The 26,189-nt window shown below is 44.5% G+C and overlaps 1 protein-coding gene across 1 annotated transcript in view; it reads left to right on the forward strand.

Moving 5' to 3' along the window:
- The window catches only part of LOC111971263 (C-Jun-amino-terminal kinase-interacting protein 3-like), an 85,794-nt gene that overhangs the window by 34,303 nt on the left and 25,302 nt on the right, over positions 1 to 26,189 (forward strand). The window contains 14 exon segments of the mRNA XM_070446006.1: positions 60 to 117; positions 1,027 to 1,261; positions 1,520 to 1,622; positions 1,760 to 1,790; positions 1,792 to 1,879; positions 2,566 to 2,577; positions 3,020 to 3,037; positions 7,118 to 7,175; positions 7,729 to 7,881; positions 7,967 to 8,030; positions 15,007 to 15,158; positions 15,607 to 15,663; positions 16,108 to 16,278; positions 17,139 to 17,298. Of these exon segments, the coding sequence (XP_070302107.1) occupies positions 60 to 117; positions 1,027 to 1,261; positions 1,520 to 1,622; positions 1,760 to 1,790; positions 1,792 to 1,879; positions 2,566 to 2,577; positions 3,020 to 3,037; positions 7,118 to 7,175; positions 7,729 to 7,881; positions 7,967 to 8,030; positions 15,007 to 15,158; positions 15,607 to 15,663; positions 16,108 to 16,278; positions 17,139 to 17,298 (1,360 nt within the window).

Genomic DNA, 26,189 nt, shown 5'->3' on the forward strand with positions numbered 1-26,189 from the left:
TTGTGCTCCCCCCTCCTGTCCTCCTCTCTCCTCCCGCCCCCTCTCTTTTCCCCCAGCAGCAAAGTGGAGCGTCCCCCGTCGTTGAGCCTGTACCCCAGTGGAGAGGGCATGGGGATGGTACGTGGGGGTCTTGGGGGGGGCTAGGATGATAATGCCTGGGTCTGGGACCGGCTTCTGGCAGGTCAACGAGCTCAGCCAATCCCGCTACACCTCTGGCTACCAGGTGTGATAGCGGCTCCATCCAAAATGGCACCCTATTCTTTTTATAGTGCACTACTTTTGACCAGAGCACTATGGGCACCGGTTAAAAGTAGTGCACTATAAAGGGGAATAGGATGTCATTTGGGACGCAGCCAGACACTCCCCCTGGACCTCACGTCTGCAGAACACGTCATGCCACACCCACCACTACCACCGTCATTCAGAATCATCCAGACACATTCCTCACGCCTGCTTGTGTCCCTTATCTTCCAAGGGCTTTTCTTTGTGGTGTTTGTCGATAGTTTTTTATGGCGGTGAGTGTAATGAAGACATGACAGTGTATGAACAGATATGATGAATACATTAATATTAGGATAAAAAGATTACATTAAATTGGTGTAATTTCTTTTCACTTAAGTACTTTTTTCTACAATAATAGAACATAACTTAGATTCTATCGTCTCGTTTGCACCTGTCTTTACATCCCGTTTCACATGTAAGTGTGATGCTTTGTTACTATGTGTGCGTGCAAGATTGTAAGTATAAGCAAGCTTGTGAAGATTCCAACGAGCCTTGCAAGAGAAGAACCCTGGCTTCCCTATTCGCCACCCTTCAGCTTAAATGTGCATTGCACACTCTCCGTCATTAATTTAAAAGCATTGGCTTGGTGCAAACATTGTCTGGAGAGAGTTTCCACCATTGTTAAATCCATGAAGGGAAGTGTACACGTGTACACTTTGGGAGAAGGATGGAGAATCGGGATGCAGCCCCTCTTTAACAATGCAGCCACTTAACCTCTTTAACCACTGACCTCTGATGCTCCAGGAGGATGGTTCCGAGTCGGACTCAGTGGCGGCCACGCCCAGTAGCACAGGAAGTAAGTCCAACACGCCCACTTCCTCCGTCCCTTCCGCCACCGTCACGCCCCTCAACGAGGGCTTCCTCCCACCCGGCGAGTTCGACCCAATGCATGCTGTAAACCGCGGCATGAAGAGTGCTAAACACCTCAGCAAAAACATGGAGGTGCAGGTCTCCCAGAAAACCAGGAATGTCAGCATCGGTGAGTGTAACGTGCTGTTACACACACACCCATGCACACACACACACGTTAACATGAGTCGATCATTGTGTGATCAGGGCATGTATTCATAAAGTCCCTCAGAGAAGGAGTACTGATCTAGGATCAGGTCCCCCCCCTGTCCATGTAATCTTATTCATTATGATCTAAAAGGCTAAACTGATCCTAGATCATCACTCCTATTCTGAGATGCTTTGTGAATACGGTATTGAGTGTGTATGATATTCTATCTGTACTCAGGTATGGGTAGCAGTGACGAGTGTTCAGAATTCCAAGAGATCATCGATTCCACACCAGAGCTGGATATGTGTGTGGACCCCCGTCTCTATGGTGGAGGAAACAGGTAAACATACGCACACACACACACACACACACACACACACACACACACACCACACACACACACACACACACACCACACACACACACACACACACACACACACACACAGCGATGATTAAATATCAGTGTGTGTGTCAGTCCTTCCCAGGGCATCGTGAACGAGGCATTCTGGTATCAACACAGACTCCCTCTACCATGAGATCAAGGATGCCAAGTCTGACATAATCGGGGATGTTGACGCCGGGGCGGAGCTTCTAGGTAAGCCAATCAGAGGAGCATTGGGTGTGGTATATGCAAATTAGCTATTAGAAGACAGCGTAGGCCAGTCTCTGGTCATGTTCCAGGCTGTCTACATTGCAAACGTTGCATTGCATTAACCAATGGTTGTGTGTCATGTCATCGACTGCACAGTCGGGTGTCAGATTGCTATTTCAAATAATGTGTTTAGCTGATATGTTAAACACCTATCGAGCATTGTGAGGTCTGGCATGCGTCTGAAATGTAGTCACCCTGGAACCTGACCTCTGTCTGCACTAAGCAAAGAGTCATTGGGAATGTAAGCTGCGGTGCTTAGTGCACCAGCTGTGTCACCATTGCCATAGCACTGGCTAGCTCTGAACTTTGACCCTGCACACAGCGGAATGTTCATCACCACCACCTCACATTCCCGGCATCTCCCCCATCCTCCACTGCACCGCAAAGCACCCTAGGATATCACTTGCGCCATGGCTGCAGTTCCCATTTATTTGATATATTTGAGTGGTTGATTTTACAGGGCAAGCTAAATTATTCTTGATTTAGTCTTGGTTTACTTTCTTTTACCAGGTTTAGTTGACAGAGCTTTATGAGTGGTTTATTTAATTGCAATCATATTAGTTTATTGACCCATGACCCTTCTCTGTGCTTCCTCTCTCCCTTCCTGTGTATGCTGGATACACCTCTAGGGGAGTTCTCAGGTGTGTATCTGAACCCTCTCTTTCTCACACACACACACACGCATGCACGCACACACACACACACCTTCCAAGACACAAATTACCACTGTGTGCCTGTAGGCTTTACCCAATGGCATGATGCTGGCATTACATGCTACAACAGTTGTTTTAAATGTTGATATTGTCCAGATAATGCTCTCTTTGATTGGTTGGTCATAACGTTACAAAGCTCAACTGAACCCTGTGGTCAATGAAGGTGAATCTCTGAGTCTAAACTGACAGTGTTCTCTGGTCTTGGACAGATCCAAGCTCTCTTTTTACTCTCTCAAGCTTTTGTATATAACAAGTGTTTATCAGCATTCTCTCTCTTTTTTGTCTCACCCCATCCCTCTTTCTCTCTTTCTCTGGTCTGTGCCCCCCTCCCTCTTCCTTCTCTCTCCCCGTTTCTCTTCCTCTCTCCCAGTCCGTGATGATTTTTTCGGTAAGGCTTCCTCTAGCCTTATTCAGCATCTCTGGCTGTTGTTCATCCTCCCATGTTGTTGTGTCTGTCTGTGATGTCTTGTCTTTTCTGCGTTCCATGTTGTGATGCCATTTCCTACCTGTTCCTCTGCTGTGATGTCACTTCCACCCGTTTCCTGTTGGCTGTTATTTGAGTCTGGCAATCCTTTTCTTTTTGTATTTGTTTTTCACCTTTTATTTTGATTTTTAATCCATTGCTTCATCCTCATATTTGACACTGCGAAAGCTCTAACGGTTTTGACATGAGGTTATTGTTTGTAGGGTTGCCAGGTAGGTTGTGCCTACCGGAGAAAATATTGATTTCTCCTTTTTGGTTGAGAGGGAATGAGTCCCGTCCTGTCCGTCAAGTCTACAAAGGACTCATGTAAAAGTCAGTGTGGACATACACTTTTCATAAACCCTTAAAACTTTGGAAATAACTTCAAAACAATGGTGTTCTTTTGTGTTGGTTGTATTACCAAAATAAATGATTACACACATAATAAATATAACAAACAATGAGCTCTGGTACCTCAAGAAAAGTCCTGTACTTCGGGCCTAAAGGAGTCCAGCCCGGTAAAGGAGTTCAGTGAACCCATGTGACCTCCCTCAGTCACGCAATTTTCCTTTCATAAAGTGATGCTAAACCCTGTCTCATTAATACAATCAGATTGCAAGAAACAGTTTTACCACACAACTATAAAGTGTCACATCTCTGTAGTCTTCACTACAACTGAATCAGGGCCGGTCCTGGACGTTCTGTTGCCCTAGGCAAGACAAAAATCAGAGGAACAGAACATGATAGCAGCCCAATTAATAGGCCTATGCTGCAAATTAAACACAATTTTTAACACATCTGGTAAGTAGGCTATATAATCAGTTCAATGTCAATTGCATAGCCTAATATTTTCAATCTGATTACATTGATAAAATCACCAATGCCCTGGACATTCTGCTGCCCTAGGTGAGACAAAAATAATTACATCTTAGTCATGAATCTAAGCATGGCACTTTCAAAAGTTACCTTTCCACCCAGACAGAGGCTCTACTGACACAGAAAACTGTAAGCTTCAACTGCTGGCTAATAGTCCGTTGTATAACCCAACAACAGAAGTGCTTCCCTAAAAGCTGCCTGGGTTTAAACAAACATCTTCTCTTTTCAGAAAGAGAAAAGCTCAATTAATAGGGACAGAATAGCAAAGTCATTTTTTCATCTCCTCGAATATTATAGGCTGCAGTTTAGCTTCAGATTGTCATAGACAGGAATTAATATATCCCCATATGCATCGGAGTCACGTCTTTCGCGGGCATTTTAGAGCTTGTTTCTACCATAAGGCGTCACGGCGGAGTTAAGCATTGTTATAGAACTCTTGATATAATCTGGATACGTTTTATGTATTTATTTCAAAATATAAAGCAAACAATAGATATAATTTTTGCCCTTTTCTTTAACAAATGGTATGTGATACCATCACTCAATTCGAGCACTTGTTTTAGTCAAACACACCAAGCCCTTCTCAGACATGGAGGTATTTAATCAGTGCATGCGACAGTGTTGGAGTATTTGGCTATACCGTCATCAATGGATAGGATAATTGTGTCTGTCAAACAGGTAGGCTCACCACTTATTTTTTGGAAGATGAAGAAATAAGCTCCAATTATATTTAACCCCTGCATTGGAGAGTTACAATGTTGCTATCACTATGCAACCTACTACCTATAGTAGGAAAACAAGTTACTTATTAATAATATCCCACCTGTTATCACACATGGCACGGACCCCATAATTGTTACAATTACAAAAAAAAGAACACTAACATATTTAACATATATTTTAATATTTATGTCGAACTGTAAAACAGAGTAAGATCATTTGAGCTTTGGAAACAACTGCTGTCATAAATGCATGGTGGGCCTCGTTTCGCTGGCGCAGTGTAAAATAAGCTTTATGTCAATGACCCAGCCTAAACGAATTTCGTTTATTTACATACCGAATTTGATTGTCTAACATCAGTTTAAACAATTTATTGATTTTGTCTCCACCTAGAGTGGCCTCTTTCCTCTGCTGTGGTGCTGCATTGCAGTCAGCGATGTCTTCTCTCGAAGCTGTCCATGGTCCTGAAATCAAATCATCTTGAGTTTGCTTGGACACCAGTCTGATCTCCAGCTCCTTCCACCTTTGGGAACTATCTMGGTGGTCATGTGACTTCTTATGCGAGCTAAGGAGGTGGCACAGATTCTTCCAGTCCCTGGTTCCATCCCTGACCAGCGCAGATTTGCACTCGTGTGAAAAAAGTTTGCAGCAAAAACCTTGGTCTCTTCACTCTCTCCCCGTGRGCCACCGAAATGTTTCGTTGCCCCTCATCTCTTGGGAAATTCCCCTCCTTATCATGATGTGGCCCAGGCTGCACTAACATATCTCGTAAAGATCCATTCCTATATTTTGGCCACTCACCGGGATATTTTATGTTTTTTTTGTGGGAGTCGGATTTATCAGCAGCACCACTGTCATCCGGGACGGGGAGCGACGAATCTGAGTCTGGGTCCAAGATAGTATGGGTCTTCACTGGCATTGTATGGAGGTGTGGCTAGGCCTGGTGCGACCACCTGTTCGTGTCCAGCCAGAGAGCTTTCATCTTCGGTGGAATTGCATGGCTCGGACTCCTCCGGTTTGCTCTCTAAGCTCAGCGAACGGGGGCTCGTCGTTGTCGGCGAATGAGTGACCTGTCCAAGTAGGCTTGTCATTCTCCACACCAGCTGATGGACAGTGCTGCACGCTGATACATTTCACAAGAGAATTACTTTGGTTTAAAGATTGTGCCTCTTTTCTCATTGTTTAAAAAATATTCGCTTCCTGATAGTTGTTCACTAATCACTTTAATCACTAATCGTCTTCGTCACACACAAACATATAAAAAAAAAAAATACAATCATTTAATTGGCAGATACATTTTTATTAATGTTTCACAATTGGAAAATCGCATATAAACACACACATCACCATAGCTACCAATGATAGTTTTAGTGTACTTCGGGAGAAGCGGGAATGGATTGCAGCAACGCTATGAGCTGGTGGCTGGGGTGCCGCGGGCGGTGTAGAAGCCGATCAGGGGTGCTGGAGGGCGGCAGCCAATTGTCAAAATGCTGCCATAGGCGGTGGCCTAATCTTGCCTAATGGGAGGGCCGACCCTGAACTGAACACATAAATCATCACCTTATACATCACACCAATACAAATGAAATACCGTATGCAAAAAGTTGTAGTCAATCGGTCAGTCAGACAATCCAATCCGCCAACAGATCTCCGGCGGGGAAAGGCCACGAAGAAACAGCGGAGACCAACGTAGATCGGTAGTCGAACAATAGACCTTAATAGAGCCAATACTGATTGATCCTGCCACACGGTTACAGTACACACTTTTTACTACAAACAAAACAAACTGGGTCTCAACGAGCTTCCAAGCTGAGGGTAGAACACTTCGTCTCTCGCGCCACTGTCACAACCTACTTTTGCGCAGCTAATCCTGGCTAKTTAATAGGGAATTAAAGGGGAATCGCCCTATTGGCAGGAGAATCACGGATACGGTTCAGACAAATTCAGGGCCGTCACAAAGCGGATGAAAAAACCTTCAGTTGAATGACTTAATTTCAGAGATCCATTCCCCTTTTATTTGAGCATGTCACAGCAAACACATCATTAGTGTATCTGTTTTTATTTTGGGAAATCTTTTGGTCTTTTCTTGGTTTMATTTCAGCTTGCGGGAGTTGGTTTAAACACCATGATGCTCCCCAAAACCTCCAAACGTTCATGCATTACTGAAGTAGAATTAACCCATGAATAGCCCCAGATTCACATTCAAAGACGATTAATCTGTTCATGAAAAAAAGTCAACTAAATGTATAGTTAATGAACAGTTGGAGAGTTCATGAAGTGTTTATAGAGCTATAGAATGAGTGTAGCCTGGTCCCAGGTCTGTTTGTGCTCTCAGACAGATCTGGGACCAGGCTAGAAAGAGTGTTGTTAGTKCTAATCAATGCTAACACTAATGTTAATATGTCACAGGGATGGGCAAGGAGGTGGAGAATCTGCTGACAGAGAACAAACATCTTCTGGAGACCAAGTAAGTAAGTGTGTGTGTGTGTGTGTTGTAAACTTACACTTGTTTGTTGTGCTGCTCCACATTAAAGATGGTTTGGTGCAAGATAGATTTACTAGCGGGGCTGTTCTTTTGTAAGGGTTGAGTAAAAATGATTTTTTTTTAATGAATAGAGAGAGCACGCAAACGTGTGTGTGTGTGCGTGCGTGCGTGCGTGCGTGCGTGCGTGCGTGCGTGCGTGCGTGTTGAGAGTGATAGTAAGACACGGAGAGAAAGTGTTTTTTTTATTGTGTTTTTATTTAGTTTTGTCAGTTTTCTTTTGAGGCCAGGTAACAGGTACAAAAAAACAATCAAAGAAATGAATCCAAGATAACCCCAACCCATTACCCCCATCAGTCCCCATCCACCTGCCCGTGTCCTCCCTCCTCACCCGGAAACCATGCCCCCCCCCCACCCTCCCCCACAACAGGTTTTCCTTTTCCAGTTGAAATGCCTTTCGGTTGGCACCCGAAGACTTTTGTTGAAGGATTATTGAGTAAAGCAGTACAATTATTGATTCCCATTTCTCCCCATGCAGAAATGCTCTGAACATTGTGAAGAATGACCTGATAGCCAAAGTGGACGAGCTCTCAGGGGACCATGAGGTGCTGAGAGAGGAACTGGAGGCCCTTAGGACCGCCAAGAACAAAGTAGACACAAAGGTTAAAGAACTGGAAGAAGAGCTGAAGAGGTGAGGGGTTGTGGGAGGGTGTACGTGCRTGCGTGCGGACATAGTGTGTGTGACTTGTGACTCTTATGACTCTTTGCCTCCTCAGGTTGAGAGCAGAGGCTCTGACTCTGGGAGCATCTCAGGACTCCAAGGATGAAGGAGGAGAAGATGTGAGTCAAACAACCAAAATAATAAACATTTTACATTTACATTTAATCATGTAGCAGACACGCTTATCCAGAGTGACTTACAGTCAGTGCATTAGTAACTAGATACAACAACCACATATCACAGTCATAGAGTCATAAACTAGGTTTCCATCCAATTGACAACAGATTTTCATGAAAATATTCTAAAATGTATTTCCATCAGAGATTTGTTTCCATCAAATTGACTTGTTGCTGATAAAAGGCTGTGCTTGGTGACTTAGTGCACATAAAAAWAAAAAAAATRCGGTTCAATTTCTATGTACCAAATAAAAATACAATATAAATGGGTTTCCATTGCATTTTCAACTCTACTGATGGTTTTGTMACAATTTTCTTTTTGTTATATAGCGAATGTGCCCACTCTGGTCTTGGCATATGCGCTCAAGCCAATACCTCACAGATACAGTTCGGGAATAGCCTACTATACTACATGATGAGATTATTATGGACAAAAGAGTGAGATTATTTTTACTTGTCAAACAGCAGCCAAGCATCGATCATCATGTCACCAGAATAAACTCTAGATATTTATTGGAAAGGAGCATTAAGCTCATCACTGTGGACTTTCACCACTCTGAAGTTTATAACTTATTTCATTTGTATCCTAATAAACTGCATGCTTTCCCGAGTCGTGGTGGGAGGACCACACAACACATCACCGCTTGACTCCAAGTTTACTTTGATATGATGGTTAATATAATGAACAAATATAAACGCAACATGCAACAATTTCAAAGATTTTACTGAGGTACAGTTCATATAAGGAAATCAGTCAATTGAAATAAATTAATTAGGCCCTAATCTATGGATTTCACATGACTGGGAATACAGATATGCATATKTTGGTCACAGATACCTTTAAAAAAAAGTTGGGGTGTGGATCAGAAAACCAGTCAGAGTCTGGTGTGACCATCATTTGTCTCATGCAGCGTGACACATCTTCTTCGCATAGAGTTGATCAGGCTGCTTGTGGAATGTTCTTCCACTCCTCTTCAATGGCTGTGCGAAGTGGCTGGATATTGAMGGGAATTGGAACACGCTCRAACATGCTAAATGAGTGACACATCTGGTGAGTATGCAGGYCATGGAAGAACTGGGACATTTTCAACTTCCAGAAATTGTGTACAGATCCTTGCGACATGCATTGTCATGCTGAAACATGAGGTGATGTCGGCGGATGAATGGCATGACAATGGGACTCAGGATCTCGGAACGGTATCTGCATTCAAACTGCCATCGATAAAATGCAATTGTGTTCATTGTCCATAGCTTATGCCTGCCCATACCATAACCCCACCRCCACCATGGGGCACTCTGTTCACAACATTGACATCAGCAAACAACTTTGGAGGCAGTTTATGATAGAGAAATGAACATTCAATCCTCTGGCAACAGCTCTAGTGGACATTCCTGCAGTCAGCATGCCAATTGCACGCTCCCTTAAAAATCTTGAGACATCTGTGGCATTGTGTTGTGTGACAAAACTGCACATTTTAGATTGGCCTTTTATTGTCCCCAGTCCTCAGTACAAGGTGCCCCTCTAATGATCATGCTGTTTAATCAGCTTCTTGATATGCCACACCTGTCAGTTGGATGGATTCTTTTGGCAAAGGAGAAATGCTCACTAACAGGGATATAACCACATTTTTGAATAGAACTTGAGAAAAAAAAGCTTTACATGTTGCGTTTATATTTTTGTTCCCTATATATCAATATTTTTGTTCTTAAAGGCACCTTTTATTGCATAATTAATTTTACAGACAGAAAAAGTGCAACTGGTAGTGCAAGAAAGGCAAGTACAAAAGTGTTTTTTAGTTTTTTTCAAATGTCGAATCACTGTAGTTGGTAGATTTGTTGTATATGGGTTAATCCTGGGAGAATGCCACCTGCCAAATTACTATTGAGATTCTTGTGCCAGCTTTCTCCGTAGAGTGGAACTTGTTAGTTTGACAGAAATGCCTTTGCAGGAGCCCTCAATCCTAATTGAGCTCATATGCAATTCACAACCGCATTTCACATACCTACTCAACTAAAATTGGCTAGGGCATGGGTTCCCAAACTTTTTTGGCCCACGACCTCATTTTGATATAAAAAATGTTTTGCAACCCCACCATGTAAACAAAGTGATGTAATTAACAGTCAGTTTACTTTTTTAATTGGGGTTATGACAGTCTATTACAAATCAGTCTGATTATACATTTGACAGTATTTCAATCTGAAGGAAGTATGGTTAGAAGTGACTGAAATGCATCAGAAAGGTATTGGGAAGTTCAGAAGATCATCAGGCTATAATTTTGTATGATCTTAATTGTTCTTTTTCCCCCAGTCTGATTTAGTGCCTGGTCTTATCCACTCTGTTCTGATGGGTCCTATGTGGCTTCTGAGCATTGTAGAGGGAAACAGAAGACACATACAGTGCATTCGGAAAGTATTCAGACCCCTTCACTTTTTCCACGTTTTGTTACGTTTAGGGGTGTGGCGGTCATGACATTTTGTCAGCCAGTGATTGTCAGGCAAATAACTGCCGGTTTCACGTTAATTGATTGTTAATTAACATAAACACATTTAGCATCTAATTTTTCCACGCATAGCCTACAAGTCACTGATGCAGACCTTTGGAACATGTAATATACACCATCACAATAAATCCATTATTTATTTTAGATGGGTCTAAGGAAACATGATATTAAGAAAATGTAGTCTGTTTCAGAAGAACAGAGTAGCATACTCTGCATTTTCCTTATGTTAGGCCCTGATCTGGCTATGCCGTATGGCTGTGGGCTACACTAGTTCATTTTTAACAGACAAGATTTGCATAGAATTCCATAGCATTATTTATATTATTTTATAGTATGAAGAATACAATTGAACATAGCTGAATAAAATAGACAGAATATTTTCTCCAAGCGATTTGAGGGAGTGCGCACATGCTGCTATTATGTGTTGAGCGGTTAACAAAGAAAAAGGTACTCCTATATGCTTAATTTAGAGTTATTTATGTAACTTTAGTTGTGATAGAAATGTTGGGCTATAGGTTTTGATTTTTAATACATCCTAAGGCTGCATGATGCAACTCTGATGATGATTTGAAAAAAGTCGCAGGAAAGGTCTGAGCTCTGCTTAGTTTTTTGCGCAGGCTGTACACACTTCATCAGTCTCTCATTCACAATTTCACAAACACTTGATAATGCCTCGAACTACCCGGCTGCATCCCCTTTGTCTGGCCATAATCCCCTTTAAAGAATCCATGCCTTTTGTGGCTGTTATGCCCTTGGGCTGAAAATTATAACTCCCTTCTCCACCCTGCATGCCGAAGCACCTCTCACTCACATGGCTCTCAGTCACGTGATTGGGTCTTTCTCACAGGCTACAAGTGAGAACAGACACATCGGGGACGCAACTGCGCGCGTCCTTATCCAATTCCGAGACGCATATTGAAGATATTGGAAGAACTGTCCACATTTACTTTTCGTCAGCCAACATTATGAGTAGGCATAATGAACAGCAAAAGCACTAGCCTATGTCAATTGACCTATTCTGTGTGAGAAATAAATATTCCAAACGTAGTCCGGGACAGTTGTGGGATGCAATAGATCCCAAATGAATACAACCACAGATGAGAACATTTAGCTTAAAATGTTGATAAACTATAAGGCTATTTCTTCACATTATAAGCGCAGCAATGTGCACACGGCAGTAGGCTATAAGCGCGAATGTTCCATTTGCAGGAAAACACCATTCTCAAAAGTGACCACAAATGCGATTATGCATGTAATGCTTTTATTATAAATGTGCATTTTTATGGTGAAAATTATCCTTCGCAAACTTGAAACTCACGTGCTGCGTATGTATGCCAGTTAGGCTCCATTGTAAAGCAGATTAATCTGCTTCATTTTAAGAAGTTATTTGGCCACTTTAGTTGTGATACAAACCTTATCAAAACAGATAGGCCTATGGGCTAGGCTACATGAGGTGTGCGAAAATGATTTGAAGAAGTCGCAAAAAAAGCATGCGCTGTTTGCCTTCAGCTGGGCATCATTCAAAAGTGATAATATATCATTCTCAAATGATAGGGTAATATTGTCACCCATCACACTATTCTTGATTTAATCTTGTCTTTATATATACTAAATAATATATGTGTGAAATTTGTTTTGATTTAGAATGAACCATTATCATGCACCTGTCTCGAAACGGGCAGCGGGGAAAAAAATACATGTCATCTATGCACTTAAATAGAGAAGGGAGAACACTTTTTCTGTGGTTCATTTTCATGCCAGCCAGGTAGACTATATTCCTGTTTTAAAGTGAAGCAATGTGCGTAATATTAGGAAGGTTGAGAAATAAATATAGTAGGCCTAGCCTATAGAAAGCTGTTAGGATCCTCCTCTTTTTAATAGAAGCCATCACTCTGTTTTCTCACGCAATTGCATAGCCTATAGAAATGTTGTGAGCTCATGGGCTCTCATGGAGTGTTTTGATTAGATTTTCGAACACATTTGCATTGATGTCAGCGTAATTAGAAAGACAATGAAGTGCAGAGTACCAGGCAGTTAGCAAGTTTGGTAGTGTACCAATGACCATCAGCAGCATTAGAGCTTGGAGAAGCCTAATTACCATGACTAAACTGTCACATGGAATTTGACTGCCATCATAACTCGTGACCGCCAGTGTGGCGGTAATACGGTCACCGTAACAGCCCTACTTATGTTACAGCCTTATTCTAAAACGGATTCAACAGTTTTTTCCCCTCATCAATCTACACACAATACCCCATAATGACAAAGTAAAAACAGGTTTTTAGAATATTTTGCAAATACATAAAAAAATATAAATAATTATATCACATTTACATAAGTATTCAGATCCTTTACTTAGTACTTTGTTGATGCATCTTTGGCAGCGATTAAAGCCTTCTTGGATATGATGCTATAAGCTTAGCAGACCTGTATTTGGGGAGTTTCTCCCATTCTTTTCTGCAGAACTTCTCAAGCTCTGTCATGTTGGATGGGGAGCGTCACTGCACAGCTATTTTTAGGTCTCTCCAGAAATGTTCAATCGAGTTCAAGTCCGGGCTCTGGCTGGGCCACTCAAGGACATTGAGACTTGTCCCGAAGCCACTCCTGCGTTGTCTTGGCTGTGTGTTTAGGGTCGTTGTCCTGTTGGAAAGTGAACCTTCGCCCCATTCTGAGGTCCTTTTTATATATATTTTTTTTATTAGTCAGTTAAGAACAAATTCTTATTTACAAGACGGCCTAGGAACGGTGGGTTAACTGCCTTGTTCAGGGGCAAAATTACAGATTTTTACCTTGTCAGCTCGGGGATTCAATTTAGCAACCTTTCGGTTACTGGCCCAACGCTCTAACCACTAGGCTACCTGCCTGAGCGCTCTGGAGCAGGTTTTCATCAAGGATCTCTCTGTACTTTTCTCTCCCAGTCCCTGCCGTTGAAAAATATCCCCACAGCATGATGCTGCCACCACCATGCTTCACCGTAGGGAGGGTATTGGCCAGGTGATGAGCGGTGCACGGTTTCCTCCAGGCGTGACTCTTGGCATTCAGGACAAAGAGTTCAATCTTGGTTTCATCAGACCAGAGAATCTTGTTTGTCATGATCTGAGAGTCCTTTAGGTACATTTTGGCAAACTCCAAGCTGGTTGTCATGTGCCTTTTACTGAGGATTGGCTTCCGTCTGGCCACAATACCATAAAGGCCTGATTGGCGGAGTGCTGCARAGATAGTTGTCCTTCTGGAAGGTTCTCTCATCACCACAGAGGAACTCTGGAGCTCTGTCAGAGTGACCTCCGGGTTCTTGGTCATCCTTCCTGACCAAGGCCTTTCTCCTGCGATTGCTCAGTTTGGCCGGGCGGCGAGCTCTAGGTAGAGTCTTGGTGGTTCCAAACTGCTTCCATTTAAGAATGATGTAGGCCACTGTTTTCTTGGGGACCTTCAATACTGCAGAAATGTTTTGGTACCCTTCCCCAGATCTGTGCCTCAACACAATCCTGTCTTGGAGCTCTATGGATATTTTCTTCAACCTCATGGCTTAGTTTTTGCTCTGACATGCACTGTCAACTTTGGGACCTTATATAGACAGGTGTGTGCCTTTCCAAATCATGTCCAATCAATTGAATGTACCACAGGTGGACTCCAATCGAGTTGAAGAAACATGTCAAGGATTATCAATGGAAATAGGATGCACCTAAGCTCAATTTCGAGTTTCATAGCAAAGGGTCTGAATACTTATGTGAATAGTTATTTCTGTTTTTTATTTGTAATAAATTTGCAAAGAAATTTAAAATCCTGTTTTCACTTTGTCATTATGGGGTATTGTGTGTTGGTTGATAAGGGGAAAAAATAACTTCATCAAATTTAGAATAAGGCTATAACATAACAGCATTTGGAGAAAGGGAAGAGGTCTGAATACTTYCCGAATGCACTGTATGTGTTCCTTAGAGTCTTATCTTTAAGTGATGGGGTCAAAATATTTTGTCGTTTAAATCGTTCAAAAGACATTTGTAGGAAGAAAACAGAAACYGCTCTGTTTATTACAACCACATCTAGCGGCTACCGGAAATTCTCTCGTTACCCCATTTTCAAATCAGGTGACCCCTATTTTGGGAAACGCTGATCTAGGGGCATGTTGAGCTAACTATGCCTCTCGTTTTGGCAGTGAATAGTTTGCTTTTAGCCTTCTGAAAATGTTGTGAAAAATAAAATATCTGATAGCCAGCAAAGAACAGTTTGGGGTCGGCAGGCACGACAGTGTAAAAGGGTATGAATGCAACTTGTGCCCTCTCTCTTCCCCCCCTTCTCTCTTCTTCCCTTATCATCCTTCCCTTTCTCTTCCTCTCTTCTCTCCTCCTCCCCTCTCTCCTCCCTTCTCGCCTCCTCCCTTCTCACCTCCTCCCTTCTCGCCTCCTCCTTTTCTTTCTCAGTACTCGTCTCCGATGGTGGATGGGGATGTGACCATGACGCAGCGTCGGCGTTTCACACGGGTGGAGATGGCCAGGGTCCTGATGGAGAGGAACCAGTACAAGGAGAGACTAATGGAACTACAGGAGGCCGTCCGGTGGACAGAGATGATCAGGTGAGGTGGGGAAGAGGGGGGAGGAGTGAGGGGGGAAGGTGTGAGGGGTGAGGAGAGAGAAACCAGTACAAGGAGAGACTGATGGAATGCAGGAGCCGTTCGGTGGACAGAGATGATCAGGTGACGAGAGGAGTGGGGGGAGGGAGGGGTGAAGGGGAGAGGAACCAGTACAAGGAGAGGCTGATGGAGATGCTGTAGGCCGTCTGGTGGACAGAGATGATCAGGAGAGGCAGGCCTTATCTCCTATGTTTAGCATGACAATGACCATAGAAGTTGGCAAGACAAACAGATCTGCGACCAGGCTAGGTATATGCTGCTCCCATGCTTTATTCCTGCACAAACATGCCTCTCTCTATTTAAGGACTTTTGGAAGATTAGTCCAAATGAGGACTAAAAGAGATCCAAATAAATTSAAATCAAATTCAAATCAAAATCTCTGTCTCCTCAGGGCATCCAGGGAGAGTCCTCAGATGCAGGAGAAGAAGAAATCCACCATCTGGCAGTTGTGAGTTGTTATCAGTGCCATGTAGCATAACGGCGTCATCATGCTTCTGCTAGCACCTAGTTCAGCTGGAACCGAATGAATGTGCTCGCTTACTCCCTTAAAAGATGTTCGCTTGAAAAATGAGAAACAAGCGGCAATAGTACTGTTTGTCAATTTTGAGATGACTCAAAATAGTCCGAATTAATCTAAGATAACTCAAGAAATCTGTYATTTATTTTGACGTTTTTGCAGAGGAGATCTTTGAAAAACCCTTACCCGAAGTCCAAAACAAACAAAAACGTCACAAAATGTTGTCAAAATATATGCGCAAACTCTTCCGAACTGTTTCGGCTGGGAAGCATGCGGACACCTTAAGGCTGTGTACTGTATGCTTTGTAATGTACAGTTAATGAAATTGTTACTAAACTTTCTGACTGTTCATCCCTCTCTCTTCTCTCCTTCCAGTTTCGCCCGTCTGTTCAGTTCCTCGGCCAGTCCTCCGCCAGTCAAGCGTCCGTACTACAGCGTCAACATCCACTACAAGTCCCCGTCCCCTGCAGGCTTCCCCCAGAGACGCAGCCACACCATGTGTCAGATCTCCACCTCAAACCGAACCCTGGAGTTTTTCCCAGAAGAGTGAGAGAAAAACACACACCAACCTTTTAATTTACATTCTTCCCTCACTCTGTCTCCGTCCAAACCTTCATCCCTCTATCTCTCTGGTCGTCCTCCATCTCTGTCCCTCCCCCCTTCCCATCCCTCTCCCTCCGTCCATCCCTCTTATCTCTCCGTCCCTCTATCCCTTCCTCCCTCCATCCCTCCCTTGTCCACCCTCTAACATTGTAGTTAGTTCGTTGTTCATGCATGTGTAGGGGAGAGGTTATGGTTGCACTGTCGTAAGTGTAATCCCTGTCCCTCCCCCCTTCCCATCCCTCTCCCTCCGTCCATCCCTCTTATCTCTCCGTCCCTCTATCCCTTCCTCCCTCCATCCCTCCCTTGTCCACCCTCTAACATTGTAGTTAGTTCGTTGTTCATGCATGTGTAGGGGAGAGGTTATGGTTGCACTGTCGTAAGTGTAATCCTACAGTATGTGTATGTGTGACGTCATGTTTTCCCTCATATTTTTGAGTGAAATGATAATAAGCAGAAAAACGAGTATTCTTGCACGTGCCTTCATGTTAAAGTGCAAAAGGATGTAAGTATGGTTGCTAGTTAATATCACTGCTTTGTGCATTGTTCGTAATGATTAGTGTTAAGTGCAGATCACATATTGTGATTGCTTCTTATTTTGCGCTCTACTCCTGTTCTTCTGTTTTCCATTCATTTTCTCATGGCTTTTGAGCTGGCTGTAGCTTAACTGCTTAAAAACACACAATGCTGCTGTAGCTTCTGTCTTTGCAGCAGCCTGGCTGCGCTTGCTAACGCTTCGCTTCTCTCTCTCTGCCTCTCTCTCTCTCTCTGCGCATTTCTTTCTTTCTCTCCACCCTCTGTTCTAGACTGGCCAGTAATGGTGTTGCRTCTCTCCTTAGCGACTCTGCGCTGTCGGCTCGTCGTGAGCAGCGCCGGGAACAGTACCGGCAGGTCCGAGAGCACATGCGCCGCGATGACGGCATCATGCAGGCCTGCGGCTGGAGCGTACCGCCACGCTTCAAACAGGTACCGTCTCTCATCCACCTGTCCGTCTGTCCGGCCGCTTGCCCACCAATCTGAGTGTTTAGCAACCATTCAGCGTCCATAATGCCATCCTAGCTCTGCAGATCTGTAGAAACTATGAGAATAGAAAGGGTCAGAATTTTTGTGAAACATCACAGCACAGTTGAAAAATATATGGAAAATAGAAATAAAAAAATGGATGGTGTTAAGAGATAGATGGGAGTGGTTGAGTGGAGCTGAATGGTGGGACTAAAACAACAAGATAACTAATGTAAAATATATTGTGTTCGTAAAATGTATAATACTGTAGGTTCAGAACTTTTGTGAAACAGCACAGTTAAAAATATATGGTGAATAGAAATCAAACTGGATGGTCTTCAGAGATAGATGGGAGGGGTTGAGAGTAGCTGAAGGATGGGATTGAAAACAAATAAATAACTATTGGTAAAATACATTTTGTCCGTAAAATGTATATAGTATGTATACAGTGCATTCAGAAAGTATTCAGACCCCTTCACATTTTATGTTACAGCCTTGTTCTAAAATGGATAAAATAATTTTTCCCCCTCAATCTACAGTTGAAGACGAAAGTTTACATACACCTTAGCTGTAACGGCAGCCTTCCTCCTCTTCACGAGAAGAGAGGGTGTAACAGGGATCGGACCAACAGGCAGCGTAGCCAGTGCTCAACATGTTTAATAAAACGATAAACAGTGAACACTTACAACGAATACAAAATAACAAATGTGGCAAACCGATACAGCCCTATCTGGTGCAGAGAAAACACAAAGACAGGAAACATCACCCATACCCAACCAAACACAAACAGCACCTAAATATGATTCCCAATCAGAGACAACACAAACACCTGCCTCTGATTGAGAACCATATTAGGCCAAACATAGAAACAGACAAACTAGACACACAACATAGAATGCCCACCCAGCTCACGTCCTGACCAACACTAAAACAAGCAAAAGACACAAGAGCTATGGTCAGAACGTGACAGTACCCCCTCCTGAGGTGCGGACTCCGAATGCACCCCTAAAACTCTAGGGGAGGGTCTGGGTGGGCATCTGTCCGCAGTGGCGGCTCCGGCGCTGGACGAGGAACACACTCCACCATTGTCTTTGTCCCCCTCCTTAGCGTCCTTTGAGTGGCGACCCTCGCCGCCGACCTTGGCCTAGGAACCCTCACAAAGGGCCCCATCAGACAGCTCCGAACCGAGAGGTAGCTCGGGACAGAGAGTTAGCTCAGGACAAATGGCAGCTCCGGACTGAATGGCAGCTCCGGACTGAATGGCACCGGACTGAATGGCAGCTCCGGACTGAATGGCAGCTCCGGACTGGAGGGCAGCTCATGACTGGAGGGCAGCTCATGACTGGAGGGCAGCTCATGACTGGAGGGCAGCTCATGACTGGAGGGCAGCTCATGACTGGAGGGCAGCTCATGACTGGAGGGCAGCTCATGACTGGAAGGCGGCTCTGGCAGCTCCTGACTGGCTGGCGGCTCTGGCAGCTCCTGACTGGCTGGCGGCTCTGGCAGCTCTGACTGGGCTCGGCTCTGGCAGCTCCTGACTGACTGACGGCTCTAGCGGCTCCTGACTGCGACGGCTCTAATGGCTCGGGACAGACGGGCGGCTCTGACGGCTCGGGACAGACGAGCGGCTCTGACGGCTCGGGACAGACGGCGGCTCAGATGGCGCTGGGCAGACGGATGGCTCAGATGGCGCTGGGCAGACGGATGGTCAGATGGCGCTGGGCAGACGGATGGCTCAGATGGCGCTGGGCAGGCAGGCAGCTCAGATGGCGCTGGGCAGGCGGGCAGCTCAGAGGGTGCTGGGCAGACGGGGACTCTGACCTGCTGAGGCGCACAGTAGGCCTGGTGCGTGGTGCCGGAACTGGTGTACCGGTTTGTAGACACGCACCTCAAGGCTAGTGCGGGAAGCAGGAACAGGGCACACTAGACTCTCGAGGCGCACTATACACCTGGTGCGTGGTACGGCACTGGTGGTAGCGGGCTGAGGGCACGCACCTCAGGGCGAGTGCGGGGAGAAGGAACAAGTGCGTACAGTGCTCTGGAGACGCACAGGAAGCCTGGTGCGTGGTGTAGGCACTGGTGTTACTGGGCTGGGGCGAGGAGGTGGCGCCGGATATACGGACCGTGAAGGCGTACAGGAGCTCTTAAGCACCGAGCCTGCCCAACCTTACCTGGTTTAATGCTCCCCGTAGCCAGGCCAGTGCGGCGAGGTGGAATAGCCCGCACTGGGCTGTGCTGACGAACCGGGGACAACATGCGTAAGGCTGGTGCCATGTACACCGGCCCGAGGAGACGTACTGGAGACCAGATATGTTGAGCCGGCTTCATGGCACCTGGCTCGATGCCCACTCTAGCCCGGCCGATACGGTGAGCTGGGATGTACCGCACCGGGCTATACACACGTACAGGAGACACCATGCGCCTTTCCGCACAACACGGTGTCTGCCCGTACTCTCGCTCTCCACGGCAAGCCCGGGAAGTTGGCGCAGGTCTCCTACTTGACTTCGCCACACTCCCTTTAGCCTCCCCCCCCCCCCACGACATTTTTGGGGTTTCTTCTCGGGCTTCTGGCCAGCCCTTGTTCCCTCATAAACACGGTTCCCCTTCGCGGCTGCTTCCGCTCTCCTAGCTGCCTCCACTCTGTTCCCATGGAAGGCGATCCTTACCAGTCAGGATCTCCTCCCATGTGTAGCAACCCTTTCCGTCCACACCTTTTCCAAGTCCCATCTCCTGGTACGCTGCTGCTGCTGCTGGCCGGCTGCCGCTGCTGCCCGTTGCTACGCTGCTTGGTCCGAGATTGGTGGGTGGTTCTGTAACGGCAGCCTTCTCCTCTTCACGAGAAGAGAGGGTGTAACAGGGATTGGACCACACACAGCGTAGCAGTGTCACAATGTTTAATAAAACGATAAACTGAACACTTACAACGAATACAAAATACAAATGTGGCAAACCGATACACCCTATCTGGTGCAGAGAAAACACAAAGACAGGAAACATCCACCCACAAACCCCAACACAAACAAGCCACCTAATATGATTCCCAATCAGAGACAACACAAAACACCTGCCTCTGATTGAGAACCATATTAGGCCAAACATAGAACACAGACAAACTGACACACAACATAGAATGCCCACCCAGCTCACGTCGACCAACACTAAAACAAGCAAAACACACAAGAGCTATGGTCAGAACGTGACATTAGCCAAATACATTTAAACACAGTTTTTCACAATTCCTGACATTTAATCCTAGTAAACAAATCCCTGTCTTAGGTCAGTTAGGATCACCACTTTATTTTAAGAATGTGAAATGTCAGAATATGTAGAAGAGAATGATTTATTTCAGCTTTTATTTCTTTCATCACATTCCAAGTGGGTCAGGTTTACATACACTCAATTAGTTTTGGTAGCATTGCTTTAAATTGTTTAACTTGGGTCAAACATTTTGGGTAGCCTTCCACAAGCTTCCACAATAAGTTGGGTGAATTGTGGCCCATTCCCACTGACAGAGCTGGTGACTGAGTCAGGTTTGTAGGCCTCCTTGCTCGCACACACTTTTTCAGTTCTGCCCACATTTTCTATAGGATTGAGGTCAGGGCTTTGTGACGTCCACTCCAATACCTTGACTTGTTTGTCCTTAAGCCATTTTGCCACAACTTTGGAAATATGCTTGAGGTCATTCTCCATTTGGAAGACCCATTTGCGACCAAGCTTTAACTTCCTGACTGATGTCTTGAGATGTTACATCAATATATCACATCATTTTCCTTCCTCAGGTAGCCATCTATTTTGTGAATGCACCAGTCCTCCTGCTGCACAGCATCCCCACAACATGATGCTGCCACCCCGTGCTTCACGGTTGGGATGGTGTTCTTCGGCTTGCAAGCTCCCCCTTTTTCTCCAAACATAACGATGGTCATTATGGCCAAACAGTTCTATTTTTGTTTCATCAGACAGAGGTATTTCTCCAAAAAGTACGATCTTTGTCCCCATGTGCAGTTGCAAACCGTAGTCTGGCTTTTTTATGGCGGTTTTGGAGCAGTGGCTTCTTCCTTGCTGAGCGGCCTTTCAGTTTATGTCAATATAGGACTCGTTTTTCTATGGATATAGATACCTTTGTACCTGTTTCCTCCAGCATCTTCACAAGGTCCTTTGCTGTTGTTCTGGGATTGATTTGCACTTTTTGCTCCAAAGTACATTAATCTCTAGGAGACAGAACGTGTCTCCTTCCTGAGCGGTATGACGGCTGCGTGGTCTCATGGTGGTTATACTTGCGTACTATTGTTTGTACAGATAAACATGGTACCTTCAGGCATTTGGAAATGCTATCAAGGATGAACCAGACTTGTGGAGGTCTACAATTCTTTTTCCAAGGTCTTGGCTGATTTCTTTTGGTTTTCCCATGATGTCAAACAAAGATGCACTGAGTTTGTCACGCCCTGACCGTAGAAATCCTTTTATTCTCTATGTTTGTTTGGTCAGGGTGTGACTCAGGTGGGAAAGTCTATGCTTTCTGGTTCTTTGTTTTTGGAGGGTATGATTCTCAATCAGGGACAGCTGTCTATCGTTGTCTCTGATTGGGAATCAGGCTTAGGCAGCCTTTTTTCCTTTTCTCATTTGAGGGTTGTTGTCTTTGTTAGTGGCATGTATAGCCTTACAGAGCTTCATGTTCGTTTTGTTGTTTATTGTTTTTGTTGGCGACATTTAAAATAAAAGAATGTACGCTTACCACGCTGCACCTTGGTCCGGTCATTTCCTTGACGACGATCGTGACAGAGTTTGAAGGTAGGTCTTGAAATCAGAAGCTTAGCCTATCAGAAGCTTCTAAAGCCATGGCATAATTTTCTGGAATTTTCCAAGCTGGTTAAAAGCACAGTCAACTTAGTGTGTGTAAACTTCTGACCCACTGGAATTGTGATACAGTGAAGTAAGTGAAATAATCTGTCTGTAAACAATTGTTGGAAAAATTACTTTTGTCATGCACAAAAGTAGATGTCCTAAACGACTTGCCAAAACTATAGTCTGTTAAGAAGAAATTTGTGGAGTGGTTGAAAAACGAGTTTTAATAACTCCAACCTAAGTGTATGTAAACTTCTGACTTCAACTGTACATAAGTATGCAGGCCCTTTGCTATGATACTCTAAATTGAGCTCAGATGCATCCTGTTTCCATTGATCAGGATTGTGTTGAGGCACAGATCTGTGGAAGGGTGCCAAAACGTTTCTGTAGCATTGAAGGTCCCCAAGAACACAGTGGCCTCCATCATTCATAAATGGAAGATGTTTGGAACCACCAAGACTCTTCCTAGAGCTGGCCGCCCGGCCAAACTGAGCAATCGGGGAAGGAAGGGTCTTGGTCAGGGAGGTGACCAAGAACCCGATAGGCACTCTGACAGAGCTCCAGAGTTCCTCTGTGGAGATGGGAGAACCTTTCAGAAGGACAACCATCTCTGCAGCACTCCACCAATCAGGCCTTAATGGTAAAATGGCCAGACGGAAGCCACTCCTCAGTAAAAGGCACATGACAGCCAGCTTGCAGTTTTCCAAAAGGCACCTAAAGGACTCTCAGAATATGAGAAACAAGATTCTCTGGTCTGATGAACTGATTGAACTGGAGGAAACCATGCACCGCTCATCACCTGGCCAATACCATCCCTACGGTGATGCATGGTGGTGGCAGCATCATGCTGTGGGGATGTTTTTCAGCAGCAGGGACTGAGAGATTAGTCAGGATCGAGGCAAAGATGAACGGAGCAAAGTACAGAGAGATCCTTGATGAGAACCTGTTCCAGAGCGCTCAGGACCTCAGACTGGGGTGAAGGTTCACCTTCCTAAAGGACAACAACTCTAAGCATACAGCCAAGAGAAGCAGGAGTGGCTTAAGAACAAGTCTCTGAATTTCCTTGAGTGGCCCAGCCACAGCTTGGACTTGAACCCAATAAAACATCTCTGGAGAAACCTGAAAATAGCTGTGCATCCAACCTGATCCGCATAGAAGAATGGGAAAAACTCCCCAAATACAGGTGTGCCTATCTTGTTGCGTTATAACCAAGAAGACTCRAGGCTGTAATTGCTGCCAAAGGTGCTTCAGCAAAGTACTGAGTAAAGTGTCTGAATACTAAAAAATAATAAAAACGTGTTTTTGCTTTGTCATTATGGGGTATTGTGTGTAGATCAGTGGTTCTTAGCCCTGTTGGAGGTACTGAACCCCACCAGTTTCATATGCGCATTCACCAAACCCTTCTTAATTGGAAAAATGAAATATGATTTTTTCAAATTCAAAACATAGGTATATATTTTACTGGTGCACAAAATGAACCGTGCATCAACATCAACACCGTGTGTTCAAAGAACAAAATCATCAAAACATGATTTTCACACAAAAACAAAAACATAATAATGAATATTTACTGCAAATCAGTGTGACTTCTGCTGTTGCCTTTCAGAGACCAGTTCAGAAATGCGCGGCTTCACCTTGGCAAGTGCCACTCTCATGTCATTTTCGCAACAAAGTCTGTTCCTTTTCTTCGTTTTTATGTCCAGCTTCCTCGAAAAGGATTGCTCGCAAAGATATGTTGTAACAAACGGTATGAAAATCTCCAGAGCTTTCTTAGCAATAACAGGGTACGTTACCATTTGTTGACACCAAAACGTTGAAAGCGTTGTTGTTCTGAAGAGTTGCTGTTGAACCTGGCTCTGCTGAATTTCAATGATTTCATCGAGGTATTCATCATTGACATCTGTTGTCTCAACACTAAACGTGAACGGCTGTCTCACCCATGCTGGATATGACTCTCTTGTAGGGAAGTATCCGTCGAGAGACTTTGCAAGCTCATCTAAGTGCGTGGCAATTGCTTGCTTCAGTTCCGCGGGTACAGAAATGTCTCCGATTCCAGATACATCTTCGATCTTACTTACACAGTCGTCCAGCAGGGGAAAGTTTGCGAAGTTATCGTTCTCTGTTCGTCGTTTCCATAACGGTAGCTTTTTTTGAAAAGCCTTCAGGTTTTCCTCCGCTTCGATGATGTTGACTCCACCGCCCTGCATCTTTTGATTTAGATGATTGAGAGCTGCGAAGATATCAGCCWTGTACGCTAAAATGAGAATGAACTAGGGCTAATTCCACACGCACGGCAAAAAMACGATTCAGCACCTGTCCCCGGGATAACCACTGAACGTTAGAATGGTACAGAAGTACCTCGAATTCAGAGCCCATTTCTTTACACAGCTCACTGAAGATGCGGTGCCTCAGAGCACTAGTTCGCACATAGTTCACGCATTCCACTACAATTTTTAATACTTCTGCCAGTTTTGGAGGCAAGGTTTTTGTTGCCAACGCATGCCTGTGCAGAATACAATGCGTAACATATTTCACTAGCGCACCAAAACCAGACTTTCTTCCCAGCATGACTGGAGCTCCGTCCGAACAAACTGCAGAAACCATATCCCACGAAAGATTGTTGTCTTTGAAGAAGTCATCCACAAGTTTCTTCACATCGGCTGCCTTAGTTGTTGTTGTAAGAGGCTTACAAACTAAAAAATCTTCCTTTATCACGTCGTCTATCACATAGCGCACGAATACAGCAAGCTGGCTTAGATTGGAAACGTCTGTGGTCTCGTCGAGTTGAAGGCTGAATTTTGCCGGGCTTGAAATCAGATCTGCAACTACTTGAGCCAAGATGTCTTTGCTCATGTCCTCTATTCTGTCGCTGATGGTGTCATTTGAAAGAGGAATTTGGGATAACTTAACTTCAGCCTCTTTTCCCAGCATGATATTCGCCATCTTCAACACAGCTGGTTTTATGAGTGTTTCACCAATGGTGTGTGGTTTGCCCTGCTTTGCGATCAGGTAAGCAACTTYGTACGATGCTGTGAGGATCGGTTTGTTGATGGGTACAAAGCCGAGAACAGGCAGAGTAGCCTTTTCATCGAATCTGGCTCTCTTCACCTTGAATTCAGCGAGCGTTGTGTTCTTGTATTTTCCMTCTCCATGCAGCTTAAGGAAGTGTTCTCTTAGTTTTGCCGGTGCTAGACTAGAATTGCTCAACTTGGCATTGCAAATCATGCAGTTAGGACGCTGACTCCCATCACGTTCCGTTATACATGTGAATCCATATTGTACATATTCGTCCGACCACTTTCTTTTTTTGCTCGACATAGTAAGTATGAAGGGATTAAAATATTAAGAAAGAAATCACAAGACGTACCATCACGACAGTCACAAGTCGACTACTGAGCGCACCAAATTCCCTGCAGCACAGATAGGCCAAGCGCGATCACCTGCGTAGCGTGATCACCTGCAGCCAATGATGGCCAAGCGGGGCGTGTCATCACGAATCATATGAGTCGGATGTGTGTCTTGACCTCCGCCGAACCCCTGGGTTCGATCGAACCCAGGTTTAAGAACCACTGGTGTAGATTAATGAAAAAACAAACAATTGGATCCATTTTAGAATAAGGCTGTAACAAAACAAAATGTATAGAAGTGAAGGGGTCTGAATACTTTCCCGAATACGCTGTAAGCTGGAAGTAGAAGCCTAAGTCTTGTTGTCTATTAGTTTTCTCCAATTAGGGGAGGGGTGGTAGGTTTAGGGGAAATAATAAAGGATTATTTATTTTTTAAATATTATATTTACAAAAAAATATATGTGGGATTGTAACGTGTACTCGAATAGTCGGGAAGCATGTACAGGGAGTGAATTCAATAAATAAACGTACATGGAACATAACAAGAAACACGAGTAGCGCTCAGACATGAAATGTGTAACAGAAACAATAATGCCTGGGGTAAGAACCAAAGGGAGTGACAGATATAGGGGAGACAATCAGGAAGGTGATGTAGTCCAGGTGAGA

This window comes from Salvelinus sp. IW2-2015, linkage group LG13 (assembly GCF_002910315.2).
Source record: "Salvelinus sp. IW2-2015 linkage group LG13, ASM291031v2, whole genome shotgun sequence".
Taxonomy (NCBI): Eukaryota; Metazoa; Chordata; class Actinopteri; order Salmoniformes; family Salmonidae; genus Salvelinus; species Salvelinus sp. IW2-2015.